The sequence below is a fragment of the Apodemus sylvaticus genome, chromosome 22 (assembly GCF_947179515.1).
Source record: "Apodemus sylvaticus chromosome 22, mApoSyl1.1, whole genome shotgun sequence".
Lineage (NCBI taxonomy): Eukaryota > Metazoa > Chordata > Mammalia > Rodentia > Muridae > Apodemus > Apodemus sylvaticus.
Genome location: NC_067493.1, coordinates 56,810,122 through 56,837,166, shown reverse-complemented (window position 1 = coordinate 56,837,166; position 27,045 = coordinate 56,810,122). Strand labels below are relative to the sequence as shown.

General features: G+C 52.5%; 1 protein-coding gene across 7 annotated transcripts in view; it reads left to right on the top strand.

The window, feature by feature from the left end:
- Tpst2 (tyrosylprotein sulfotransferase 2) overlaps window positions 1-18,435 on the top strand; it is a 41,236-nt gene extending 22,801 nt beyond the window's left edge. For 2 of the 7 annotated variants that reach the window (XM_052167526.1, XM_052167525.1), the window contains exons 2-7: window positions 6,279-6,350; window positions 10,036-10,947; window positions 12,062-12,260; window positions 14,553-14,603; window positions 16,323-16,371; window positions 17,978-18,435. In XM_052167526.1, the coding sequence (XP_052023486.1) occupies window positions 10,067-10,947; window positions 12,062-12,260; window positions 14,553-14,603; window positions 16,323-16,364 (1,173 nt within the window). In that variant the 5' untranslated portion in view covers window positions 6,279-6,350; window positions 10,036-10,066 and the 3' untranslated portion in view covers window positions 16,365-16,371; window positions 17,978-18,435. Of the gene's footprint in view, window positions 1-6,278; window positions 6,351-8,003; window positions 8,105-9,550; window positions 9,632-10,035; window positions 10,948-12,061; window positions 12,261-14,552; window positions 14,604-16,322; window positions 16,372-17,977 lie in introns of those variants that run through there. The other 5 variants (XM_052167528.1, XM_052167527.1, XM_052167522.1 and 2 more) reach the window with 5 other exon arrangements.
- The last annotated feature ends 8,610 nt before the right edge of the window (window positions 18,436-27,045 follow it).

Below are 27,045 nucleotides of genomic sequence, written 5' to 3'. Positions count from 1 at the left end.
GATGCACTCCCCAAATGTGACCTGCTGGCTCAGAGTCCCACAGCTAGTATGAGCCAGTCACGAAAAACTGTCTGCCTAACTTGGGACACAAACTGCCACCATTGTAAGACATGACGTCACGTTCCCCATGACCAGCCCGCAGGAAGCACACACTGAATGCTGGGTGTGTGACCTAAGTGGCATTTCAGAGAGAGTGGGCCGGGAGGCAGCACTTGCTGAAAGGCAAACCCTGGGTCACGCTGTGTCTTCTGAGTCAGCCATAGATGCATGGCTTCACACAGGATGTGTCGTGACACGCACAGAAGAGCCTCACGCTGACTGCATGGTATATGGCAGCAATGTCAGTGTTTTCTTTCCTCTTTTAGGCAGGGTTGTATATAGTCTAGGCTAGACTTAAAAGTACTGTGTAGCACAGACTGACCTCCCATTTTTGATCATCAACCCTGGGAGTGCTGGGATCACAGGCTTGTGCCATGACACCTCACACTTGACACCTCTTGATGGAGGCAGGCAGAGGCTGCCTGTCACGATTCTGCACGCTTTACTGTTGACTTCAGTAAGCCACCGTTAAATGTCTTGGGTACTATGGTGCATACCCGTCATCCCATATTGGAAAACTGAGGCAGGGGAAACATCATGAGTTCTAGGCCAGCCAGGGTTACTGACTGAGACCTTATCCCAATTCCCTCAGCAACAGTGACGGTAGTTTTAGTGCAGTGCCCTGCACAGTGTGTGTGCACACGTTTATACACAGCCACAGTCAGATTGTACTGTGTACAGCAGCCTTACCACAGGCACAGGGGGGATGTGAGGAGCTATCGGGGGGGGGGGGCAGGCGCTATCTGGGGGCAGACGCTCTCTAGGGGCAGACGCTATTGGGGGGCAGGCTGACCACCACTGCCTTTGTGCTGCTGTTTGAGGGCAGGACTCTGGGGAAGCACATTGAATTTTGAGTTCACTTTCCAGAGATGAAATAAGATATGCTAGGAGTCACACATAGTCACACATTGTAATGTCAGCACTTGTGAAGCTGAGGCAGGAGGACTGCTATAAGTAGAGGCCAGTCTGGGTTCAGAGAGAAACCTTGTGAGTGCTTGCTCTGTCAGCATGTTCTAAAACCGGGTGAAGGTTAGCACAAGGGTGACCTCGAGGAAGCTGTTCTGGGTGGGGTGTTCCAGAGAGGAAGTGTGTGTGTGTGTGTGTGTGTGTGTGTGTGTGTGAGAGAGAGAGAGAGACAGAGAGAGACAGAGAGAGAGATGAGTGTGTACACACATGCAGGAGCATGTCTATGTGCACACGTGATGTGCGAGTATGTTCTCACACAAGTGTGCATGTGTCCCACATTGCTTGCAGTCAGCAGAGATGGACCACAGCTAGGTGTGCAGGACTCCACAGCAGTGCCCAGCCTCCACCCCCAGCTTCCTGCTGAGTGGACACAGGATCCTGTGTAGGAGGCCATGTGGCTGCAGGAAGCTGGGTTCCTGCAAGGTCGTCCTGGCCCTTTCCTGTTTGTACTGCCCTGGACAGAGGCCTTGGGGCCTCTCAGCACAGAGGCCCAGAGTGAGGCCTTGCCACAGGCCCAGGCTGAGCTGACGGGAGCTAATCCGGGCGCCGGGCAGACTGTCCCTGATGGCCTGCATTGAACAGTGCAGGGGGTTTAAGAGCCTATAGCTTCAGACACACCTGGGACCCACTGGTGCCTTAGTAAAAAGTGGTAATAGTTCTGTCTGTGAGGCCCAAGTTAGCTCCAAAATGTATGTAAAAATTATATACCCATTGGACAAAGCAGTACACGCCGGGGATCCTTGTGACGGGAATCTGGAGCTCAAGGCTGCAAGTCCCCATCTCAGACAACAGAGTAACCCGCAGCTAACCTCCAAGCGCTCGTGGGTCTCTTGGACTTTGCTGGGTTATCAGCAGGAGGCAGGGCTCCATGTATGTCCATGAGTTTTATGAATGATCAAACATCACGTCCTAGAATTCAGCATGTTTCTCTTTCTGTCCAAAGCTGGCTACTCAAGTCCTCCTGTTGGGCTTTCTGAGACCCAGACACACTTTGGTCTCACCCTGTGGACTTGCCCCATAGTGCATTGTCCGGCAGGCATTCAGTCCTGGGTTGCCTGCACACCGAGCCATAAGCCCCGGCCAGCTTGCCGCATGGCACTGTGAAGTATCCAAGGCGAACACAGCTACCTTCAGTCACATGTAGCACCTACATTAAGCTTTGTGCTGAGACAGAGATGGTGGGTTTTCAGCGCACATCTGACTTCAGAAGTCTTCAGTGAAGCACCTTGTAAACCCTCAAGGCTGCACCCAGAAGCTGGGGGCGGGGTATGCAGGACAGGAAGCCACTGTTGACCTACATAGCAGGACTGTTCTTGCCATGATTCCCAAGTCCATAAGGTCTTGATGCACAGGGTGCCGTGGCAGTGGTCCTAATTTAAATGCTATTATGCATTGAGTGAAGACTGCATGCCAGCCTTGTCAGAAGCCTCGTGGTCCAGGTGACTTGCTTCATCCCAGACACCTGTGTTCATCACAGAGCTGGCCCAGACCAACCCAGGACACCAAGCCTTGGAGTGGGAGGCCCTGTTCCCCGCTCCCAGTGAGGGCCTCGGAAGGGCAGGAAGGGATGCCACTGAGGTCCTTTCTCCATCACTCTAGGTGAAAACTGCAGATCACGTCAGGACAAGACTGTGGGCCCTGAAGAGACGGCTAGGGGTGTTCCTCCTAGCTTCCAGTTGTGTGATGTGTATTCCTCGTTCCTATAGGCAGTTGATTTGTGTGTCTTACCCCTATAGGCAGTTGATTTGTATGCCTTGCCCCTGTAGGCAATTGATTTGTATGCCTCACCCCTGTAGGCAGTTGATTCATAAAGGAGAGTTAGACAGAGACAAAAGAGTGACAGTAGAGAGGGACAATAGCTCTGAAGCCCTTGGTGCTGCTTGCTCCCCTCCTTGCCCCTTTCCTGCCCGCCCCAATCCCCCTGCCTGCCCTCCCCCTGCCCCCCTGCCTGCCCTCCCCCATGTCCCTGCATGTTGCCCAAGTTTAGCAGCAGCCATGCCCTAACCTGTTTTGCGTCCCTGTCCTGCCAGCCCTTCTGCACACAGCTCCTTTTCCTTGGGAGCCTCTTGATCTCTTGAGCGCAGGGAAACGCCAGCCTGGAAAGCGCAGCTAGATGGGTTTGAGCCAACACGTCACTTGCTTCTGTCCACCGTGGCTGTCTGTTCCTCAAACTGGCCGTTTCTGTGTGTACTTGGCACCAGCACTGCATCCCTTATGTAGCCCAGGCTGGCCTTGAGCTCACTGCGTAGCTGAGGATAGCCTGATGCTCCTTCCCTTTGCCTTCTGCTCTCACCGAATCCTCCTAGTGTGAGTGGTGCAGGCGCACAGTAGGTGCCCAGTAAACGCTGTCTTCCTGGGGCAGGTGCTCTGAAGTAAGTGGCTCCCTCAGATCTGTCTGCCTTTGCTGCCCTCTTCCTTCCTCATGGTTCCTGAGCAGCTAGGGGAGGAGCTGAGAGCTGCCATGAGGCCCCCATCCCCTGACAGGCCCCCATCCCCTGACGGGTCCCCCCTCCCCTGACGGGTCCCCCCTCCCCTGACGGGTCCCCCCTCCCCTGACGGGTCATTCTGAGAGCTGCGTGACATGGGGGAGAGCGGGGAGGGAACACTGGTCTTGCGGGGGGGGGGGGGGGCGGGCAGCAGCACTGAAGGACAAGTGAGTTTGGAAACTGACTTTTCTCTGTGTGGTCACCGCTCATTATGTCACTTGCAGAGCCCCGACCTCTTCCACTAAATGGGATGAACCTACCTCGTGGCACCCGCCAGGCAGCACCTGCTTTGGGCAGATACCCCTGCACAGCTTCACTGACAGTCCCTTCCCAGGCCCAGGAGTCCACTGCCATTTTAAGTTGGATGTGATGATGCCCCAGTTCTCAGAGAGGCTCAGGGAGATCGGGCAGTGGTAGGCCAAAGCCACGCCTCTGGGTCTGGATGCAGGCGGTCTGCACCATTTCTGTGCCTGGTGCACACATGGAAAACCTGATAATCACTTGGTGCCTTATCACAGGGAAATGGTGTGAGCCACGGGGTCAGAAGCTGTTTTAGGAGAAAAACGTCCCAGACCACCAGGGCTCTGTGGGGAGCATCCGAATGTTTCTTAATCGTTTTCTCCTGCCTGTTTGTGGGCGCCAGTCGGCTAAACGCCTTAGTGATTCTGCCCTCGGGCACAGTTATCCCTGCATCCTCACAGACAGACCCGACTGGCCCTTAGGAGGCGGAACCAGATGTGTAAGCACAGGGCTGATGGGAGGATGTAGATAGCTCCTAGCTGAGTGCTGACTTGTGATCCTCCCTAAGAAAGAAGAGCTGTGGACCACACCTCTGAGTAGAAGGTTCCAGAATAGAGACTGACAGCCTATGACTGCTTTTGTGGCTGCTGCTTTGGGGTTTGTGGTATACTGACAGTTTCTGAGGCTGGTGCTCCTGCAGAGTTCTCCCCCTCCTCCACAGACGTGAAAGGTCTTAGTGTCTGTGCACATCTTCCGCACACTGTTACTGTACCACTGCATATGTGAAGGGCCAAACGGGGCCGTGTCTGAGTAGAGGTCAGAGAACCATTCTGTGGGGTCAGTTCTCTCCATATCGCTTTGGGTCCGGGGATTTGAACTCAAGTCAGGCTTGTGCAGCAAGCGCCCTTATCTGCTGAGCCTTCTTGCTGGCACACCTCTGTGTACTGTAAACACCTCAAATTGATTTGCACCACAGCACACTGTAAATGCAGTGGAAATAGTTGTTCCATGCTACTGTCCAGGTAAAACAAACATGAAGTTCACACAAGTCAACACAGGCAGTTTTCCCTCCTAGCTCAGGTGAGACTGTGTACACAGAACCTTCAGGAGCTGAGTACACACAGCACCCCGCACTCCAGGGCACAGAGACCTGTGTAGGTCAGGGTGTGCACACAGCACCCCGCACTCCAGGGCACAGAGGCCTGTGTAGGTCAGGGCTATCCAGTATGGTATGCCCCACTCACTCCAGTGGTTTCCGAGCCGTTGGCATATGACCAAGGCAAAGCAAAGCGAATTTTTCACTTTATTCAGTTGGCTGAATTTAAACCTCTTCCCAATCCCTGTGCCTGCTCTGAGGTGGAAGGCCCATCGGTTGGTTCGTGGGTCTCCGTGAGCCTGTGCTCTTCGGAGAGTGAGTGGTGCCAGCTATGGGGTTGGCAGACCTGGGAACACTTAGCCTTTCAAGGGCCTCCGGGGCAGGCAGGTTGCCTCCAGCTTCTCTGGAAGCTTCCATTGCCCTCTCTGGATTGCTTGGTTTCTTCCTAGGGGGAGTCAGCCACCATGCCCAGGAGTCCTGGGCCTGAGTCTTGTGGGGTAGGAGCAAGGTGAGACCCCCCCTCTCCAGCTGAGCCTTACTGTATTAACAGGGCTGGATTTACAGAAAGAAAAAAAAAAACTCCAACAAACAAACTAAATGATAAAGGTGAGGAGTGAGAGAATTCTCTGGAGACGTTAGACTGAGATACGGGCAGCTACTCCTTGCTCCTCCCTGCTGTGACACAAACGGGTGGTCACTGCTGGTGTTCCAGGTTCGTCTGTCTGGCTGAAGCCTCCCAGCAGCCCCTGTGTAGAGACCAGGGCAGCTGAGACTCTGGTCTCAAAGGACAGGGACTCTCCCATCTCTAGAGCCATGTTCTGTACCATCCATACCCCAGCATCTGAGACAGACAGGACCAAGAAGAGACAGAGTGTGAGATGATCACGTGTGTCTGTGAAGCCTGCCTTCCCCGGGCCCCTCCCAGGCTGTGAGTGCCCTCTTGGCATGTTAGGTCCGGGGAGATACAGCCTGAACCTGAAGCATGGTGCTAGAGCTGAGTTATGAATACTCACAGACGGAGATGGGAAACAGACTGTTAGTTCTTGAGTTAGCTGGTCAGGAAGGTCCTCTCTACTCCATGGGACATCAAGACACAGGCACTGGTTGGGTGACGGAAGCCAGGCATTGTCTGACTACAGGGAATGCCATACCTGGATACATAGTACCCTTTGGGAGCTCACAGTGCCCATCCTGGGTGATCATGCCTGGCATTCTCTGGGTAGTGACAGGACTCTGTTGTATTGTTTGCTTTTCCTGATGCCAGGACTGAAAAGAGGGGGGAGGCTGACAGAGATTCCCCATGGCAGCAAAGGTCTCTCCCCTGAAGGCCATTGTCTGGTGCCTTGGGGAGCCCCAGCCTGCCCTGACACAGCATCTCCATTACTCTGCAGGACTGCCGGGGCAGGAAGCCGGGGTGACCAGGCTCGAGGACTGGTGCTTGGAAATGAGGGCGCCCAAGGGAGGTGAGTCTACACAGAGACCCCGCTGTTCCGACACAGCCCCTTAATGCTGCATGTTCCCTGTCTCCAGCACTGGGTGGGCGGGCAAACTTTCTGCACAGGGCCAGGTACACACTGGGAATACCAGCACACCGGACACTGCAGGTGGATTGTGGGTTCTAGGGCAGCCTGGGCAGTGCTTGCTGAGTGCCTCCCGAGGACACCATCCAATCTTCATGATGTTGGAAATGATTATCATTATCCCTGCTCTCCTTGGCTGGAGAGAAACGCCTTGTGTCTACATCGTGAGCCAGCAAGCTGCAGAGGTGGGATTTGAACCCAATTCTGCAGAACGTTTGCCTGCTGCCTTCACTGCTAGGACAGCAGTAGTTCCTCAAGCTGCCCTCGGGCTCATCCCACCTGCCTAAGACAAGCCGATTTCTTCTGGAAAAACGTGGTTTTGACCCTGGTTGTGCAGCTCTGAGCATTCTAGAATTATAAAAGCACAAAATGCAGGCAGGATGTCTGCCAGACTTTAGATTCTGAATGACTTAATAGGAGTCAAACTGGCCACTCCATAACCTTTTCCTTCTGGGGTCACTATGGCAGTCTCCGGCCACAGGCACACATACGCATGCACACACACATGCATGTGCACTGTACAGCCCCATTCTGTAAGCAGCATACAGTTAAAGCATCCCCCCCCCCAACACAGGACCTTTTCACCCCTAAGGGCAATGGTTCTAATTCCATCAAGAGTGTGATTGGTGGCTCCTAGGGTGTCTTGGCAGAACAGTAGTTGTAAGTGGCAGAGTTTGGATCTCAGGCCCACAGGGCGAGCTTTGTGAGGCACTAGAAGGTATTCTTCAGTACCTGACTGGCTGTGGCCTTGGCAGTCTGCTCTGTCCCCTGAACGTGCCTTGGAATCAGTTTTGCCCGTCACAGACCCAAAATTGGAGCAGAAAGCAGCAGCACAGCATTAGCAGAAGGAGGCAAGCAGTTTCTCTTCTGGAAGAGGCCCCACTGTGGTATAGTGCTCAACTTGCTGGCCCTGGGCAAGAGTTACCCGCCTTGGTGGGCACTTCCCAACCATGCAGCCCGTTAAGCCCAGGGGACTGTCCCAGATTGTCTGAGGCAGAGATGGAAACTTGACTTGCCCAGAGATGGGTGTCCCCCAGAAGTCCCGACCATGGCCACCGTGGCCTCGACATATCGGCCTCCAGGCTTGAGTCTACTTCCTCAAGGGTTGCCCGTTTTTCTCTTGCCATGCCCCTATGGTGGCAAGCTCTGAACCCGGCCCCATGATGATTTCTATCAAGCCTCCGATGTCATGTCTCCCCTCGTGTGGTGCTGAGACACTCGCAACTCCGGTCACACAGGGTTCTCACCTGCTTTCAGGAACCCTGACCCCGCCTGCCACCTGTGAGTGCCGTCGTCCGCTGTTTAGACCTCAGCTTGAGCTCAGTTGCAGCAGGACTTTGCTACCCTTCTCAGGGGACTGTCACCTCCCAGTGTGAACCCCTAATGCTGACAGAGTTAGAAGGGATATCTGTGGGTAAATCTGAACCTACGCAGCTGATTCCAGCAAGAGGCCAGGGGAAGGCTGGGGACTCAGGCTCAGAGTCCTTGTGGGCAAGGCCGAGAACACACAGCACTCCCCTTTGTCCTGGCTTCCAGCGATCCAGGCAGAGGCTGGCTCTGCTCTTTATAGGAAGCCCCTGTCTGAAAAAGTACTGCCGAGTTCCTAACCTCTGGTCAGCAAGGCCTTGGGAGAGGAGGTGTGTTAACTTTCCTCCCAGCTATCACCAGTATCTGGCTGTCAGGCTCCAGTACAGAGCCCAGCAGGTGCCCTGGAGCAGCTGGGGGCCTGCTGGGAGCCCACTGGGGGCCCGCTGGGGGCCTGCTGGGGGCTTTGCTCGTCCTCAGTCCTCACTCCCTTCCCTTCCCTTCCCTGCAGCCCAGGAGCCCGCTCTCCACTCCTCTCCTGGGCTGGGAGCCTCCTTCCCAGCACCCCACTGTGGTCCAGTCCTGCTACACCAGCTCCCAGCTGGGACAGCACTTCCTCCCTCTGGGTGCTTCCAGCAGCAGCCAGCTCATTGTCACACTAAGCATGTCCCCATGAGTCCCCACTTCTTCACGAGGACCTGCGCTGTGGAGGCCGCTGTCCTCGCTGCCTGGTCCTGGGCTTGGCCCCTGGACTTAAGTGCCAACTTGATGAACAGGTCCCAAGTGCAGGTGGGGGGAAGACAGAGCCCCCTGTCATGGGGGAAAAGTGCTACAGGAGACCACCCCTGCCGTGGGGCACGGGGGGGGGGGGGGGCGCCCAGTCTGGATCCTGGCTTGACTGCTTTCTTGTTGGGTAAGAGTGGGCGTCTCTCCGAGCCTCATTCCCTCCTCCGTGCCAGGTCCTGGTCATTCACACTCATTTCATTGTTATGAGCAAAACTGAGCGAGCTGTGCAGGGAGCTGAGAACACAGCCCATGCTGCAGGAGTCAGGCAGACCTGCGGGCTCTTCCCATGTTGTGTTGTTGCCCGTGCTACAGGTGTCAGGCAGGCCTGCGGGCTCTTCCCACGTCGTGTTGTTGCCTGTGCTGCAGGAGTCAGGCAGACCTGCGGGCTCTTCCCATGTTGTGTTGTTGCCCGTGCTACAGGAGTCAGGCAGGCCTGCAGGCTCTTCCCATGTCGTGTTGTTGCTTGCTTGCTTTTTCCAAGGCAGGACCTCCTGTGTTTCGGGCTGGTCTCAAACACCTGGTCTCTTTGCCTTCACCTCCCACACTCTGGATGTATGACAACCATTAGCTACCACGTGGCTACTTAGTCTATGTGGCCCTGGGGGTCAAGCCCAGGGCTTTGCGAATGCTGCGGAGGGGGCACTCTACCCACCAGGCTGCATCCTCTGGCTGTAAGCGCCTGCACTTGCATACTGCACCATGGTTACCTGATATGGCTGCTGAGAAATTAAACCAGGCTTGGGTGGGAGGGGCCACACACAGCCAGCCTCAGGCTGTGACAATTTTACTGAGAGCTATCAGACTTTGTATATCCCTATCAGGAACAGAATATAGTGGAAATTGCCGGGATCAATACAGTTGTAGTTGCCGGGATACAATGATGTAAGCTGTACGAAGCACATAAGATTAATGTCTGAGACCAATAGTCCTGTCAGAGAGACTCGGAATGGCCTGAATGCTACACAGCCTGTGGGAGTGTCTCCATCTTTCAGGACCTAGAAGGCACATTGTGCCCCAGGAGCCTTGGACTCGAACCTGAAGAACCTATGGCCCATACCTCTCAAGGCAACAAGGTCCGGCTCATTCTGCGGTTCCCTGCACCCACCCCTACTTTTTTTTTTTAAATACTCTAAGGCTTGAACTGAATCGTCCTGCCTCAGCTACCCAAGTAGCTTGTTTATAGGCCTGTGCTGGTGTTTTCTCACATTTTAATAATAACCACCACTGCCCTCTGTTAACTGATAGCCAGCTCAATCGCTGATACGGAACTCCAGCTCACCTAGGGAGGCCCCACAGCCACGGTAGTGAGAGGGTTGAGTCTTGCTGTCTACCTGAGACTCTGAGGCCACCGTGGTGTCCCCTGGGGGGAGGGGGGAAGCACCAAGTAGGTACTTTTACCTACATGACAATGAGCTTGCCGTCCCAGGATCCTGCCTGTGTCCCGATGGGCCTGCTGACACCGACCCTCTCTCCACAGATGCATACCAGGTGGGCCTGCTGACCCGTCCATGAGGCGGGCCCCCTGGCTGGGCCTGCGACCCTGGCTGGGCATGCGCCTGTCGGTGCGTAAGGTGCTGCTGGCCGCCGGCTGTGCTCTGGCCCTGGTGCTCGCCGTGCAGCTTGGGCAGCAGGTACTGGAGTGCCGGGCAGTGCTCGGGGGCGCGCGGAGCCCACGGAGGATGCGGCCAGAGCAGGAGGAACTGGTGATGCTCGGCGCCGACCACGTGGAGTACCGCTACGGCAAAGCCATGCCGCTCATCTTCGTGGGCGGCGTCCCGCGCAGTGGCACCACCCTCATGCGCGCCATGTTGGACGCGCACCCTGAGGTGCGCTGTGGGGAGGAGACACGCATCATCCCTCGCGTGCTGGCCATGCGGCAGGCCTGGACCAAGTCTGGCCGCGAGAAGCTGCGGCTGGACGAGGCAGGTGTGACGGATGAGGTGCTGGACGCGGCCATGCAGGCCTTCATCCTGGAGGTGATCGCCAAGCACGGCGAGCCGGCGCGCGTGCTGTGTAACAAGGACCCCTTCACACTCAAGTCGTCCGTCTACCTGGCACGCCTGTTCCCCAACTCCAAATTCCTGCTAATGGTGCGTGATGGCCGGGCATCCGTGCACTCCATGATCACGCGCAAGGTCACCATCGCGGGCTTTGACCTCAGCAGCTACCGAGACTGCCTCACCAAGTGGAACAAGGCCATCGAGGTGATGTACGCACAGTGCATGGAGGTGGGCAGGGACAAGTGTCTGCCCGTGTACTATGAGCAGTTGGTGCTGCACCCCCGGCGCTCACTCAAACGCATCCTGGACTTCCTGGGCATCGCCTGGAGTGACACAGTCCTGCACCATGAGGACCTCATTGGCAAGCCTGGGGGCGTCTCCTTGTCCAAGTGAGTGGGGCCCCACAGCTCCTCCCAGGCCCCAGGCGGCAGGTCGAGTCTGCCCTTCCTGAACTGTGCTACCTTAGGCAAGTGTCTGTGCCTCTCTGAGCTTCAGCATCCTTCTGTGTGATGGGGAAAGAGTTGGGAATTGGGTCTCTCCTCCCCTGTAGCCATCTCACGCTGTTGAAAAGCACAGACAATTCATGGGCATCCCGCTGCAGACAGAAGGCCAGGCACCTACAAGAAGCTGGCATCCACAGGACCTTCAGCCTCCACACTAGTATTTGATGGTTTCTTTTTTCGAGGCCAAGCCGCCCATGTTAGCTGTAGATACGATGAGTTATTTTTTAAGGAAGCACAGGCAGGGCTGGCAATATGGCTCAGTAAGTAAAGGGGTCTGTAGTGCAAGCCCAGAAACTGAGTTTGTTACCCAGAACCTACATAAAAGCAGAAGGAGAGAAGGTTGACCTCTGACCTCCATACATGCACTGTGGACATACCCAGCCCTTACACATCATGTGCAAACACACACATCATAAAAATAAATAAACAAGTTGAAAAATAATCGTGAATAAAAGAAGAGCTGGGGGATGGCTCCGTGACTGTAACGTGCTCGCCGTGCAAGCATGGTGGCTGCGTTCAGCATCTCCAGCACCCACATAAAAAGCCACACGTGGTTGCCAGGGCCTGTCTCCTGAGTCCGAAGGAGCAGAAGGCAGATCCTGGAGGGTCACTGGCCAGCCTAACCAGACACAGTAAAGTTAGGGAGAGTCGGCCAAAAAGCAACGTGGAAAAGTGATGGAGGATACCCACACCTGGAGGCTTACGAATGCTCATGACGGACATGTGCACACATACACACACAAGCACACATGTGCACACATGCATACAGCACATATATGTACACATGTGTGTATACAAGTGAAGGAAGCTGGACTGCCTCACTAGAGCATATGGCTCCTGACCAGAGCTCTGCTTCTTCATACGTGCAGCTTACATGAGGCACAGTTCCCTGGCTGTGCCCTCACAGATGATGGGGAAGGGCTGCCCATCCATCCCCCTGCCCCATAGCCTCCGAGCAAGGAGTGTCCCCCAACCTGACAAGGCTGTCTTCTCTCCGCAGGATTGAGCGGTCCACGGACCAGGTCATCAAACCTGTGAACTTGGAAGCTCTCTCCAAGTGGTCTGGCCACATCCCCAGGGACGTGGTGAGGGACATGGCTCAGATTGCCCCCATGCTGGCCCGGCTTGGCTATGACCCGTATGCGAATCCGCCCAACTATGGGAACCCCGACCCCATTGTCATCAACAACACACACCGGGTGAGTGTGTGCACACGGGAGTGTGAACATAGGCTCAGGCAGGATGGGGACTCCAGCCTCGGGCTCCTGACCATTGCGTTTCTGCCTGAGGGAAATAATGGACAGATGCAGGCCTTTCTCCTTTGCCTCAGGCCAAAAGGCCCATGGGTGTCCTCTCACCCTGTCCCTCTCAGAGCAGATCTGTTTGTGTCTTGGGTCTTACTTCACTGCATTTCCTGTTTGCCAGGCTGCTTGTGTTCATGTGTAGTCCTATTTATCCTTTCCTTTCTGTCTCCCTGGCTCTGTGTGTGTGTGTGTGTGTGTGTGTGTGTGTGTGTGTGTGTGTGTGTCCCTTCGAGACTTGAGAGCAAACATACATAAAGAAAGAATGGACCACACTTCTGTCCCCTAAGTTATCATGTGGATTTCTCAGACTGGGAACTGTTGAAATCACTGTCCTCTGTGGTGGAGACGGTTCAGGGAAGTGAGTGACTTTGACATTTCATAAGAGCCACTCACTAGCTCACAGTCCAGCGAGTTTGGCGTCATCCAGCATCTTGAGTGGTGGATTGTGTCAGTTAAAAATAAAAAGAGTCTAGGTGTGGTGTGGTGGCGGAGTCCTCACCCAGCATGCATGAGGCCCTGGGTTCCATCGCAAGTAACAATAGTCTATACTCAAAAGCAGAGCCCTCACAGTAACACAGTTACAGAACTCCAGCCCTGGGCATCCAGAAGCTGTCATGGCAGCAGGAGGACACACTGAGGTTCCCTCCTTTTTCTTTGTGTTTGTGCATATGTGTGTGCGTGTATGTGTGCATGTGTGTGTGTGCATTGTGGGTGCATGTGTGTGTATGTGTCAGTGTGTGTGCGTGTGTGTATATATGCAGTTGTGTGTGCCAGGGGGACATGCCTAAAGCTCCTAGGAAAAGCCAGATTCTGTTGCTGTATAGAACAGGAATCCTAGTGGACGCTGCTGTCGTAGAACAGGAATCCTAGTGGACGCTGCTGTCATAGAACAGGAATCCTAGTGGACGCTGCTGTCGTAGAACAGGAATCCTAGTGGACGCTGCTGTCATAGAACAGGAGTCCTAGTGGATGCTGCTGTCGTAGAACAGGAATCCTAGTGGACGCTGCTGTCGTAGAACAGGAGTCCCAGTGGACGTTGCTGTCGTAGAACAGGAGTCCCAGTGGACGCTGCTGTCGTAGAACAGGAATCCCAGTGGACGCTGCTGTCGTAGAACAGGAATCCTAGTGGACACTGCTGTCGTAGAACAGGAATCCTAGTGGACGCTGCTGTCGTAGAACAGGAATCCTAGTGGACGCTGCTGTCGTAGAACAGGAATCCTAGTGGACGCTGCTGTCGGATCAATCAGATCAATTGTTTGAATCTTTCTTATTTAAAATGAAACAGTGCCTAATTTTCTCCCAGAGAGCCAGAAACATTTCCTCCTTGGGGTTTTGGCCTTGGCAAGGGCCCTGTCTTGATCTCCATGGTGTTCAGTCCCTGTTGCAAAAGGACACCTCTGAGGAAATGCCACGTGGGAGCCAGTGGGCAGGCATGGGAGCTTGGGTACTTCAGGCCGTCTGTCTCCCCGTCGCAGGCCCTGGTCCTCGGTAGCTCTGTGATGAGAGTCGCTCTCATGAGATTGTTCCCGTATAGTTGACTGTTGTGGCTGCAAGCATTTGGTGGCTGTGGCACAGGAGCTAGGCCACAGACAGGGCTGTCCACACCCTGAAGGCGTCAGTCCTACTCTCGGCCTGAGTACTTTCTCTTCTCTGATTAAGCTGGCTGGTTTTACTTGTCCTTTGGGTCTCACTCCTTATGTGGGTGCAGAAACCCAGGGTCACTCCCAACCACACCCCGTTGCCTCACTGCCTTCCTGCCACATCCCGTGGCTTCTCAAGCCTGTGGTGGTTCGTGAGCACTGTTACCTGCAAATCATCTGTGCCCCTGGTGGGAACAGATGCTGTGGGGGAACAAGCACTCCAGTCACCTGATTCACACTGTCTCATGTATGTAGAATAAGAGGCACTCAATAAATGTTGCTGGATGGATAGATGGATGGGTGGATGGATGGACAAACTGGTGATAGGTAAATGGACAGACTGATGGATTTGTGAGAGATAGCTAGAATAATGGGTAGATGGGTGGGTTAATAGGATACATAAATGAAAGGAGGGGTGTGGTCAAGAAATGTGTACCTGACAGGTGGATGGAAGGACAGATCGATGGGTGGTTGGATAGATGTGTCAGTGATGACCTGGATTTCACTCTGCCATTTCTCCCACAGTGACACTTATGTTCTTTCCTAGGTCTTGAAAGGAGACTATAAAACACCAGCCAATCTGAAAGGATATTTTCAGGTTAGAAAGTCAGAGTGGGGTTCTGCTTATTGTTTCCCTGGCTGGGCCCCAGCTCAGAGCTGGTTCATAGCTGATCCATGTTGCTCTGGGTAGATGGGTGGGTGAGTGGGTGGGTGGGTGGGTGGATTGATGGGTGAATAGATGCAGGGATGGATGGGTGGATGGGTGGATAGGTGGGTAGGTGGATGGATGCATGGATAGATGGATGGATGCATGGATGGATTCATGCATAGATGGATGCATGGGTGGGTAGACGGATGGATGGATGGATGGATGGATGGATGGATGGATGGATGGATGGATGGATGGATGGGTGAGTGGGTGGATAGATGCATGGATGGGTGGGTGGATGGATGCATGGGTGGGTAGGTGGATGGGTGGGTGGGTGGGTGGATAGGCAGGGCAGGGCAGTGGATGACACTTCCCTGTCATGAGCCTGGGTAGTACTGGGTCAGGGGTGTCCCTAAGTGACTCATCTAGCTATGGTCAATCTCAGCAATCTTTTTCTTGAGCCCCTTGTCCTCTGACTGGAAGATGTTCAGAGTCTATGAAGACTTTATGTTTCTAACTTAAACCCCATCCACTTAAGGTGACAGTTGGCCAAGCACATCCCCAGATACACTTTTCTTCTGTATCAGGGAATGAGAGCTGCAGGGTCACAGGGTGTGTGACTAAGTGGCCACAAGCCAGGCTTCCCTACACCTCCCACAGCTGGGCCCACCATCCTGACATACCCCTGAGGGGCCTTCTGTGCAATGTCAGGATCAGCAGAGCCTTCACCATCTGACAGCGTGGGCTTCGCTCTGCTAACATGATGCTCCTTTGGGGCTGAGATGCTGTCCTTCAATTGGCAGGATGGTCCTGAGATGGGTCACCTGGCATGCCTGTTTGTTGCTGCATGTTCTTACATGATTACATGTTCACAAGGAGTCCAGATGCAAACATCAGGCATCTCCCTTGATCTCCACACATATCTTTTCCACCTTGTATTGTGAGACAGAGTCTCTCATTGAATCTAGGGTCCACTAATTGGGCTGCACCAGCTGGTCAGTGAACCCCAGGCATCCTCCTGCCTCCACCTTCCCAGCTGTGTGCCTCCTTAACCCCTTGTCTGGGTGGTGCCAGTATCTGAACTGAACTCAGGTCCTCAGGCTTGCATGCCAAACACTCCAGCTGAGCCTCCCCAGCCTGCGTTTCATTCATTTTAGAAAAATAAAGTGTGGGACCAGCCCGTGGAAGCTGCCGTTTTAATGGTCAGGTTATCAGTGTCTGAGTTCAGGGACAGCAGCTTTTTGCTGTTGCCTGTTTTGGCCTGCTGTGTATACTTTTACGCTGATTGTGCTTCTGTGGCATGGCCTGCTGTCCTGGGATTTCCCGTCTGCCAGATGAGGTGCTGACCCTTGTGGACACTGTGGTTACTGATGTGCCTAGCCAACCTGGCTCACATGCTTCCTTTGCATGAGTTCTAGATGTCCTGTGTGGAGACCAAAAAACCCAGCAAAACCAAAAAACACCAAAGTGTTCTTTTAGATCACAGCTTTAAGGACTGGGCCGGCACTGCGGGGAGGGGAGGTGGAGGCCAGGGAGTGAAGAACCGATGGATACAAGCAAACCAGTCACCTAGGCCCTGTCACCTGGGAGCTCCTAGGGACACAGTGTGTCCTAGAAGGGAAAAGAAAACCCCCTCACGCACCACTTGGTTTTCCTGTCTCCCTGCAGGTGAACCAGAACAGCACCTCCCCACACCTGGGAAGTTCGTGATTTCCAGGTGAGCTTTCCCGCCTTGCCACCGAGGCTGAAGTACCAGTCGGTCCTTTTTTTGTTTGTTTTTTGGATTTTGTTTTTTCGAGACAGGGTTTCTCCATATAGCTCTGGCTGTCCTGGAACTTAGTCTGTAGACCAGGCTGGCCTCGAACTCAGAAGTCCACCTGCCTCTGCCTCCCAGAGTGCTGCGCCACCACTGCCCGGAAGTTCCGGTCCTTTAAACCTTCTCTCGGACTTGTCCACTAAGGTGGACAGCCCTGGCCCCATCTCGTTTCCATGGTGACTGGCTAGGGAACTATTTATAGAATGGAGGCTTACTCTGGGCTCTGGATTAGGGTGGGGGAGGGGGCTAGTAAGGATTAATGCTAGACCAAAGCAAAAGGAGGCCTTTCACACTGGGACGGAGCTGGAGGACCATGGAGATGGAGATCCTAAGCCGCACAGGGCCTGTCATGCCCACCCAGATAAACAGCCTCAGCCTTGGCTGGCTCAGGGCAGCCCGTGTTCCCACAGACCTCACTGCTGGGCTCCTCTAAGAGTATATGAGGTGTCAGGCTTGCAGATAAGAGACAAGAGACACGCAGCTCCATCCCTACAAAGAGCCCCGTAGCCTTCCATGTCACACAGCGGGAGGCTGGCTTCCTCCAGTCCTGTGTGCAGCCTTGGCTCTGTCAGAGTGACTTTAAGTGCCTGGTTCACTAAGAGGTAGGGATTTGGAGGTGGGATGTCCAGTTTGACTGTCAGGACTCCCTCAGTGGCTGTGCTGATGGTTTTGTTCCAGAGAAAAGTGTGTAAGAGAACCCCACCCCCTGACTGCTTCCCTCGCCTCCCTCCCTTCCATTAGGATTCAGACCAGCCTATAGCCAGTGCTAACCTGATTGGCCTTTTAAATGAGATGCCACATACAGGGTTTACCAGCCAGCCTGGTGTGGATTGGCCTGGAACAGGTGTTGTCAATACCTCTTGTCTCTGAAACTCGTTGTATCAAGCACATCAAATTTTGGAGGGTTGGGGCCATCAAAGCCAAGACTTCAAGCAGTGACCCTCAGGCCTGGCTCATGCAGGCTGGAGATCCACTGAGGAGCTGTATTCCCGCCCTCTGAGATGGGAAGATCGGGCCTCACTGAGCTGTCCAATGTGACCTTCAATTCACTCTGTAGCCTCAGCAGCCCGCAGAGAAGAGGTTGGTTGAGGCCAGGTTAAAATGTAGGTAAGAACCCAGGAGCCAGTTTTAAATATAGAGTCTCCCCAGCCATCTGGAGAGAGAGAGAGAGAGAGAGAGAGAGAGAGAGAGAGAGAGTACTGTACACTCCTAGGAACAGAGACCTGTATCTTTTGGCCTTGGTGGGCACCTGCACAGACACACTAAAAATAAACTAGGTCCCATGTGGCTATGCATACCTTTAATCCCATCACTCAGGAGGCAGAGTGGGCTGGACCTCTATGAGTTCTAGGCCAGCCTGGTCTATATATGGAGTTCTAGTACAGCCAACGTTATGCTCAGACATGACTGCTCCTGTCTCAAACATGACAATAAAATAAACAAGCAGAAGCGCTCTGTTCCAGCGTCGCGCCCGCTGACACCACCTCCCCGTTCTCTGTCTCTGCAGGGCTCAGACGCTTGAGTGCTCGACCTGCACTTGGAAGCTGGAGTAGCGCGGGCACGCAGCCTGCTCTCCGTCATGCTGGGACCTGCCGGGTGGAGCATTCATGGCCTGCGTCTCCCCGAAACGGGCTTGGAACCTCTGCTCCAGGGCAGCACCGAGGAGGAAGAGACTACTTCGGCTTCAGGAACTCTTGGGGATTTTCTATTTTTTTTTCTCCTTGGGGACTTTTTTTTAAAGAACTGAATTTGCTATCTTCCCTTAATGGACAGGGTCCTGGTGACCTCATCTCCTAGGACAAGACCTGTGACCCGTGCCTCTCCTTGACTGGACGCTGAACTCAAAGGATCTATTTAAGAGTTTAATATATGGGCTCTCCTCTCTTTAGTCCTACTCAGTTTCACAGAGAAAAGAAATTAATTATTTGAATAAAGTAGACAGGCTGCTGTCTGTGCCTTACTTCACATGAGTGAATAGGTTTCTTCTCTTCCTCACAAGTGGGAACTGGTGACAGATGCTGGAGGACATGCCGCTGCTGCTGTGGGCATCGCTGGGCTCCCGTCATCCCCACAGTAAGGGAAAAGGCAAGGCTCACAGGCAGAGGCCAGAGGATCAATGTGGGATAAAAGTTTGTGTGCACGTGGGTAAGTCTCTCCACAAGGATGACAACCAGCGGTCAGACACCCAGTTTTCCTTGGAGATGAAGCAAGCCGACTTGACGGATCATATCCACTTGTCCCTCTGAAGTACTTGGCCTGAGGCTGGCTCCGCCCTCTGAAGGTGTGGCTCGAGGCTAGACCCGCCCTCTGTGTGTGTGGCCTGATGATGGCTCCGCCCTCTGGAGGGTGTGGCCTGGGGCTCTCCTTTTTTTCAGACCTTCTAGACTTATCTGAGGGAAAATGTACCAGTGCCTCGGTGGCAATCTCTCTGGAACCGCTAAAGATCCATTTTCTTTTAGCCCTGGGCCTGCTGAGTGGTCCCTAGATGCTTTGTAGCCAGCTGGGCCAAGAGCAACTTCCTAAGGGCTGAGAAGAGCCCACACCTTACCTGACTTCTTGGGAGCCCTTGTGAGGCTTAGGGAGGCCCTGGGTTGCAGCGTCCTGGGGGTATGGATTTTGGATGCCGCCTGACTTTTTATGTTGCTCCCATTCCTGACATAAGCAATGGCAGATTTACATTAGCCCATAGTTCCCATCATGGCAGAACACGTGTGACAGACTTCAGGTCACAGTGGGCGGTGAAGCTGAGAAGGGAGTCCCAGGGCCCAACTGGTCGTTCCTTTCCTGTCCTCTTGAGTCTGGCCCCCAGCTGTGGGACACTGCTGTCCACATGCCGGGCTAGGCTTTTACTTCCAGCTCACCCACCCGGGTCTGGAAAAGCCCTGCAGACATCCAGAGTTCTGCTCAATCGATCTCCCAGGTGCCTCTACACCCAGCCTCATGCGATTACTAAGAACGACTAAGGGTGACAGGGCTTCCAACAGGGTGTGGCAGCGTCTGACTCTTCTTCCAGCTAGTGAGAGGGAGCCAGGCCTCTGAGGTGCGCTGGTGCACAAATGCTGCAGAATATGCGTCGAGGTCGAAAGACGACTTGTGGGAGTCCCTTCTGTTTTACTACGTGTAGGTCCAGAGACTGAACTCAGGTAGTCAGACTTGGCAACGAACATCTTTGCCTGTGGCTTCTGAGGTTTTTCTGTCCATTCAGCAACATCCTCAGTTTGCCTGGTGTGCCTCCTTCCCCATGGTGCCAGGCATTCCTGGCCGGCGTGTGTATTTGCATACACATCCATGAATCTGCCTCCTATAGCTTCTGCTCAGCATTTGCTGAACCAGCCAAGTGTGACTAATACCCAAGAATGCTGATGACTGCTTGGCCTGCTTCTGGCCAGTGGAGCCAAGCGTGGTACACCACAGTGAGCTGGAAGCCAGGCTAGACAAATGTGAGACACCCCCCCCCCCCCCCGTCTTGAATTTTGTTTTTAGTGATCTATTTATTTACTATATGTAAGTACACTGTACCTGTAGTCAGATACCTGGAAGAGGGTGTCAGATCTTATTACGGATGGTTGTGAGCCACCATGTGGTTACTGGGATTTGAACTCAGGACCTTTGGAAGAGTAGTCACTGCTCTTAACCACTGAGCCATCTCTCAATCTTTTTAATATTTAATTCTGTGTATGTGTGTGTGGGCTCGGGTATGTATGAGATACACACACCACCACACATGGCTTTACACTTTACATAGGTGCGGAGGTTCCAAACGCACGTCCTTTGTACAGGAGGGTATGGTTTCCACAGTGTTCTATCACATGGGGTATTGTAAGTCATGGAGAGGAAATTCAAAAGCACACAGGTGGGCGTGAGTTCAATCCCTGGGTTCCATGCAAAGCTGGAAGAAGAGCGCCAACTCCACCCTGCTGTGCGTCCTCCTCAAGGTGCACATCTGTACACTGATATCCAGTCACAGGAGGCGTCACGGCTGTGACTGCACCTGCCTGTGGAACCAAAACACCAGTTACAGAGTTTTTATCAACGGCTACTGGCCTGCCTGTGCTGTCAGCTCCTTCAGAGAGCTTAAGTAATTTCCTTTTTTAAAAGGCTGGTGAGAGGGGTCTGTGGGTAAGATTCCTTCCTGAAGGAATCTTCAGGGGAGGTGTGAACATTGTAGCTAGATCCTGACAAACAACATAGTAGCTAGATCCTGGGAACCAAAGCGGAAGACCTTACAGAGCATGAGTGGGGGGGGGGGGCTGCCCCCAGCAGTGAGAGTGCCTCAGAGCAGACACAGTGGGAAGGAAGGCCTCACATGTGAGGCGAGTGGCTCCCTTGGTTTCCCTGCCTTTATCCAGCCCCTCCTTGGGACTCCAGGCCAAGTAGTTAGGACAAAAATCTCAGGCAATGCTTGGGAGGGGGCTGGTAATTTCCCTCTCTGTGGGAACACCCATGGTCAACAAATCTGGGTGTGGTGATCATCTGTGAGCAGACGCAGCTGGTCTCTTGCAGATGGCTGCATGTTGGCCTGGAGAACATCACCTCACAATAGTCATAGGCACTTGCCACAGAGTGTGGTGATGTTCATCCCAGGAACCCACATGATGGAAGAGGAGAACCAACTGACTTCTTCAAGTTGATTTCTGACATCTGCAGGGGTGCTGGGGCATGCACTGGTCCGTCTGTCTGTCTGTCTGCTGTCTGTCTCTCTCTCTCTCACACACACACACACACACTAGTGCATGCATGCACATAAACATACAAAGCACAGAGGGTAGAGGTGGGGGAAGGAGGAAGAGAGGGAGAGACTAAATCTAAAAAATAAACAAAACTCTCAAAGCTGGGTGCGACGCACATGTGAAATCCTAATACTCAGAGGGTATTAGGAAGGAAGATTACAAGTTCAAGGCCAGCCTTGGCTACATGGTGAGACTGTCCCAAAAGGCAAGACAAACCTGGACTATTGGTTCATGATTTTAATCCCAACACTCAGGGGGCAGAGACAGATGGATCTCTGAATTTGAGACCAGCCTGGACTACATAGTGGGACTCCAATCTCAAGTTAAAAAATAAAATTATATATATATATATATATATATATATATATATATATATATATATATTCATATTCTTGGGGCTCAGTGATAGAGTACTTACCTAGGATGTATCAGGTCCTGCCCCCAGCACACACACCAAACCTTCCTGGGCTACTGCAAAGATGACTAGAGAGATCCAATGGTTAATTTTAACTTGCCACAAACTGGAGTATCGAGCTTCCCCTGTAGACACACACCATATAACACACAATACTAACCCCTCTGTCTTAGTTAGCATTTTACGCTGTGAACAGACACCATGACCAAGGTAACTTTTAGAAGGACAACATTTAATTGGGGCTGGCTTACAGATTCAGAGGTTCAGTCCATTGTCATCAAGGTGGAGAACATGGCAGCATCCAGGCAGGCATGGTGCAGGAGGAGCTGAGAGTTTGAGATCTTCAGTCTGAAGGCTGTTGGCAGAATACTGGCTTCCAGGCAACTAGGATGAGGATCTTAATAAAGGCCAGTTCCCACAGCGATACACCTACTCTAACAGGGCCACACCCACTCCAACAAGGACACACCTTCTAATAGTGCCACTCCTTGGACTGAGCACCCTCTTCCACCTCTTGGCAGGCTCACATCTCTGATCCCAGCATTCAAGGAGGCAGAGGCAGGGATCTCTGTGAGTTGATGCCAACCTTGTGTACACAGCAAACTCTAGTCCAGCCAGTGAACAACAAAAACCCCTTCCTATATGTATCCAAAGAGGAGCCGCTGCCTCTAAGGATGGCCACTCTTAGGAGCGCAGGCTGGGCTGGGCAGCAGAGAACAGTCAGACCTTGCCCACGGCCCTGCTGAGCTGGGGCGAGCGCGGCCTGCCACTGTGGCACCTTCGGTTTTGAGAGCGACTGAGTGAAGCTCTGTGGCACTCCAGCAGACACCAACAGTCCTGTCTTCCGGAGGCTTTCTGAACATCCAGTAGGCGTTCTCTCCACTCAGAGCGGAGCTTCACCAGGCCGTCTAAGCAGGCTGGCGATACTGTCCAGGCGTCCCTGAACAAATGTCTCAGAAGTGATAATAGACTGTGTCTCAGACTGGTAATTTTTCCTTTTCTTTTCTTTTTAAGGATTTATTTATTTCATTTATATGAGCACACTGTGGCTGTCTTCAGACACACCAGAAGAGGGCATAGGATCCCATTACAGTTGGTTGTGAGCCACCATATGGTCACTGGGAATTGAACTCGGGACCTCTGGAAGAGCAGCCAGTGCTCTTAGCCCGTGAGCCATCTCTCCAGCCCTGGTAATTATTTCAAAATGAGCCTTCAGTCTTCTGCTTCAGTTTGTTTGGAGCCATCCCTCTGTGAGGAGATGGAAGAACACACAGGGCGGCGAGAGGCGAGGGGTGAGGGGTGAGAGACAAGTCACTTATAGAGAAGCACGCAGACAGACATGGGACATCCCCACAGACACGCTTGTCATGCGAAGTGCACTGTGGAGGCAGAGACCGCAGGTTTTTCCTCTGGCAGTGCCCACTAGTGTGTTGTGCTATGTTCTCTCCCTGGAGCTGGCCAAGGACGCTAGGCCGGCTGCTGAGCAAGCCTCAGGGATTCAGCTGTCTCTGCCTACCCAGGGCTGGGATTCAATGTGCCTGCCTTCAGCCCTCTCTGTAGACCAGGCTGGCCTCTGTCTAACTCAGAGGTCTGTCTGCCTCTGTCCCCCAATGGCTGGGACTAAAGGTGTGTGCCACCACACCTGGCTTAGGTCCTCAGACTCTGAGGCAAGCTTTACCCACCAAGCCATTTCCCCAGCACACCTGTGTACTATACATTTTTCTCTAAATATTTTTATTTTTATACGCATGGCTGTTTGCCCACATGTGTGTCTGCGGACCATATGCGTCCCTGGTACTCAGGGAGGCAGAAGAGGGCATCGGAGCTGCCTCTGGAATTGGAGTTGCAGACAGTTGTAAGCCACTATGTGGGTGCTGGGAACTGAACTCAGGTCCTCTGTGAGAGAAAGAAGAGCTTCTAACCGCTAAGCCTCGTCTCCAGCCCCTCCCCCACACCATCTGTGCCTCTGAGGGTCCAGGCTTTGCAGATCTCATCAGGCAGCCCAGTTCTATCTGCAGTGCAGGGCCCACTGAGAGGCAAACCGTGTGCAGAGCATTTTAAGGGAAACCAGGTTTGCTGATCTCAGCCCATCTGGGTTTCCAATCCTGCCAAGTTCAGTACATCGCGTCTATTTTTATAACAGACTTCAGAATAGGAATGGGACATGTGCCACGGCATAATGTCACCGTCCTAAGAAAAAGTACATGTGCCAGACTTTAAATATATCAGCTTTAAAATTGCCACCTAAGGATTGTTTCTATGGTACCAGCCTATTTAAAGTTGTAACTGAGCCAGGCTCCCCACACCCCATGTGATTTTGGATGCAGAAACTGCACAGGGGAGCATGGGCAGTGGGGTGGCAATGGAAGCGCTCTCTGTTGTCTTAGAAAAGAAAGTGGATATCTTGAGGCTGATCTCCTGCATTGCAGGGGCTGGGGTAGGTGTGTCAAGCCTGGTTCTGTTCTTCAGCTTGCTGCACGGTGCAAGCATTTGCCGTCTTCTATGGATGGGGGTTGGGGAGATGAACCATGAGTGTCTGAGGGCCCTGCCCTTCTCCTGATGAGCCTTGTTGTTTACAATCCCCATCTGAGACAGCCACAAGTTTGAGTACCTCCCTGGGAATCTACACATGGGCCTGGATATCCCTAAGTCCTAAGGCAAGCATTTGAACTGAGAAGTTTTGGGGTGGGGTTGGTTCGAGATAGAGTTTTAGGCAACAGGCTGTGGCTGTCCTGGAACTCACTCTGTAAACCAGGCTGGCCTCAAACTCAGAGATCCTCCTGCCTTTGTCTGCCAAGTGCTGGGATTAAAGATGTATGACACCTCTATCCAGCCTTTAACTTAGAAAACTTGGTGAGCTGGGCGGTGGTGGTGCACGCCTGTAATCCCAGCACTTTGGGAGGCAGAGGCAGGCAGATTTCTGAGTTCGAGGCCAGCCTGGTCTACAGAGTGAGTTCAAGTACAGCCAGGGCTATACAGAGAAATCCTGTGTCGAAAAAAAAAAAAACAAATCCAAAAAACCAAAATAAATAAATAAACAAACAAACAAATAAAATTAAAAAAAGAAAAAAGAATTCTTGATAAAAAAGGACTTAGCAGCAACCTTTGAGGTTGGGGAGCTTACCATGTAGAGTTGGCTTAAGTTCCAGGGTCTCACACCCATCCTACCTCCTGTCATTTCTCAGAAAGAAAGGAAGGAAGAAAGAAGGAAGGAAGAAGGGAGGAAGGAAGGAAGAAAGGAAGGGAAAGAACAAGGGAGGAAGGGAGGAAGGAAAGAAGGAAGAAAGGAAGGAAGGAACAAAGAAAGAACTAGCTGTGATGGCTATGGCTTTTCTAGGGTGTCAACTTGACTGTATCTAGAATGAACTACAATGCAGAAACGGGGCGGGGGTGGGGCACACCTGTTATCCCCATCTTCAGTCATGAAGACAGCATGCCTTCGATCTGGATCTTGAGGTTAGAAGACATGCTTTTGATCCAAGTCTTGAGGTGGGATGACACACACTCTTAATCTGGGTCAACACACACCTTCAATCTGGGTCAACACACACTCTTAATCTGGGTCAACACACACCTTCAATCTGGGCCATACCTTCTGCTGGAGGCCTACAGAAGGACAAGGGAAGAAGGAAGTATTCGTCTTCTTTGTCTGCTGGCACTCACTTTGCCGGCATATCCACTGGACCCTATTTCTTCAGGATTCCAGCTTACACAGCAGAGCAGCTGAGACACCCAGCCTCGTGGTACTGAGCAGCCACCAATCTCTTTCCATCCACAGCTGTCCAACATCGTTGGGTTAGTTGGAGGGTTCTGAGCCCTCTACAGGAAGCCCCTGCCATATTGTCTACCTCTGGTGCTGGAACCCTGAACTCTCCTCAGAGCCTCTACCTTGCTATTCTCTGTCTGTCTGTCCATGATGTTAATAGTGTTTCTAATGAACTTGTCATTCCCCAGTGATCTGTTTTGGTGTCCCTCTTAATACTCCCTGCAAACCCTCCATCCATTTTGTTTATTATACAGTTTAGATCCAGCTCCTAGGAACTCAGTACATTTTTAAAGGACTAGTGAATGAATGAATGAATGAATGAATGAATTTACTAGCCAGTTCTAAATGTCCTAGTTGGCTTTAGTTGTAAACTTGATACAGTCATCTGAAAGGAAAGTTTTGATGAATTATCCAGATCAGACTGGTCTTAGGCATATCTATTCAGAATGGTCTTGATAGTTACTGTTGGGGTCTAAAAATCCACAACAACCCAAGAAGTCACAAGAGTCCAGCAAAGCAAGATCTTCATTTTAAGTAGGGAGCAAAAATTGACCTGTCAGGGACAACTGCACAGACTCGGGAGCTGGCTGCGTCTTTAGACATTCATCTAAGTAAATATTGTACTCAGGCTGCTACCCATTGATCAGGGCCAAGATCAGACTCAGGAGCTGAACTGGGGCCCCACGCCAGAATGTTACAGAATTTTAAAACCTGAAACCCACAAACATCTGTGCCAAGTGACATTTGTTCTCTCGTGGTTAGGAACAATCATTATGCTTGGGGGAACAACAAGAAAAGAATGAGGAAATTGGCTTGACAAACGGAGAGCTCCCCTAGAACCCGGGAACCCGAACTTCATTTCACCTTATGATCAAAATGGAGTCTGGAAACAAAATGGCGGTACTTAGGATAAGTCTCATTTGTTTGATCCTAGCATTACTGGATGCAGGAGGGCCCCGCCCACTGTGGCAACTGGTTCAGGGCTGCATCAACAGGAACGAGCCAGAGCACTCAGCAAGCAACATTTCTCCACAGTTCCTGCCTTGAGTTCCTGTCCAGATGCCCCACAAGGATGGACTCATTAAACAACAGAATTGGCCTCTAGGGCAGTGGTTCTTCACCTTCCTAAGGCAGTGAGTGTTGCGACCCTTAATACAGTTGTGGTGACCCCCAACTATAAAACCGTTTTTAATTGCTACTTCCTAACTGTAATTTTGCTACAGCTACACATCGGAAGGTAAATATTTTTGGAGATAGAGGCTTGCCAAAGGGGTCACGATGGGGGCTGAGAACCACTGTTCTAGGGCCATGCTTGCCGCCTCCATTAAGGGTTAATCCAGTGGGGGCAAACCAAGGATCTGCTTCAAGGTTCTCATCTTAAACTAATGTACATTGCCACAATATCCACCCAGCTTCTTCTGGGTCTGACTATATAGTGTATAACTATTTCTTTTTATTTCTTTTTTCTTTTTTCCTTCTCCTCCTCCTCCTTCTCTCTCTCTCTCCCTCTGTCTAAACAAGGTCTCATTATTTAGCCTTGGATGTTCTGGAATTCCAGGCCAGGTGTCACTGAGAGCCAACCACCTCTGCCTCCCCAGTGCTGGGATTAAAAGTGTGTGTCACCAGATTTCTTTTCCTTTCCGGTCTTTTCCATTCGGATTCTG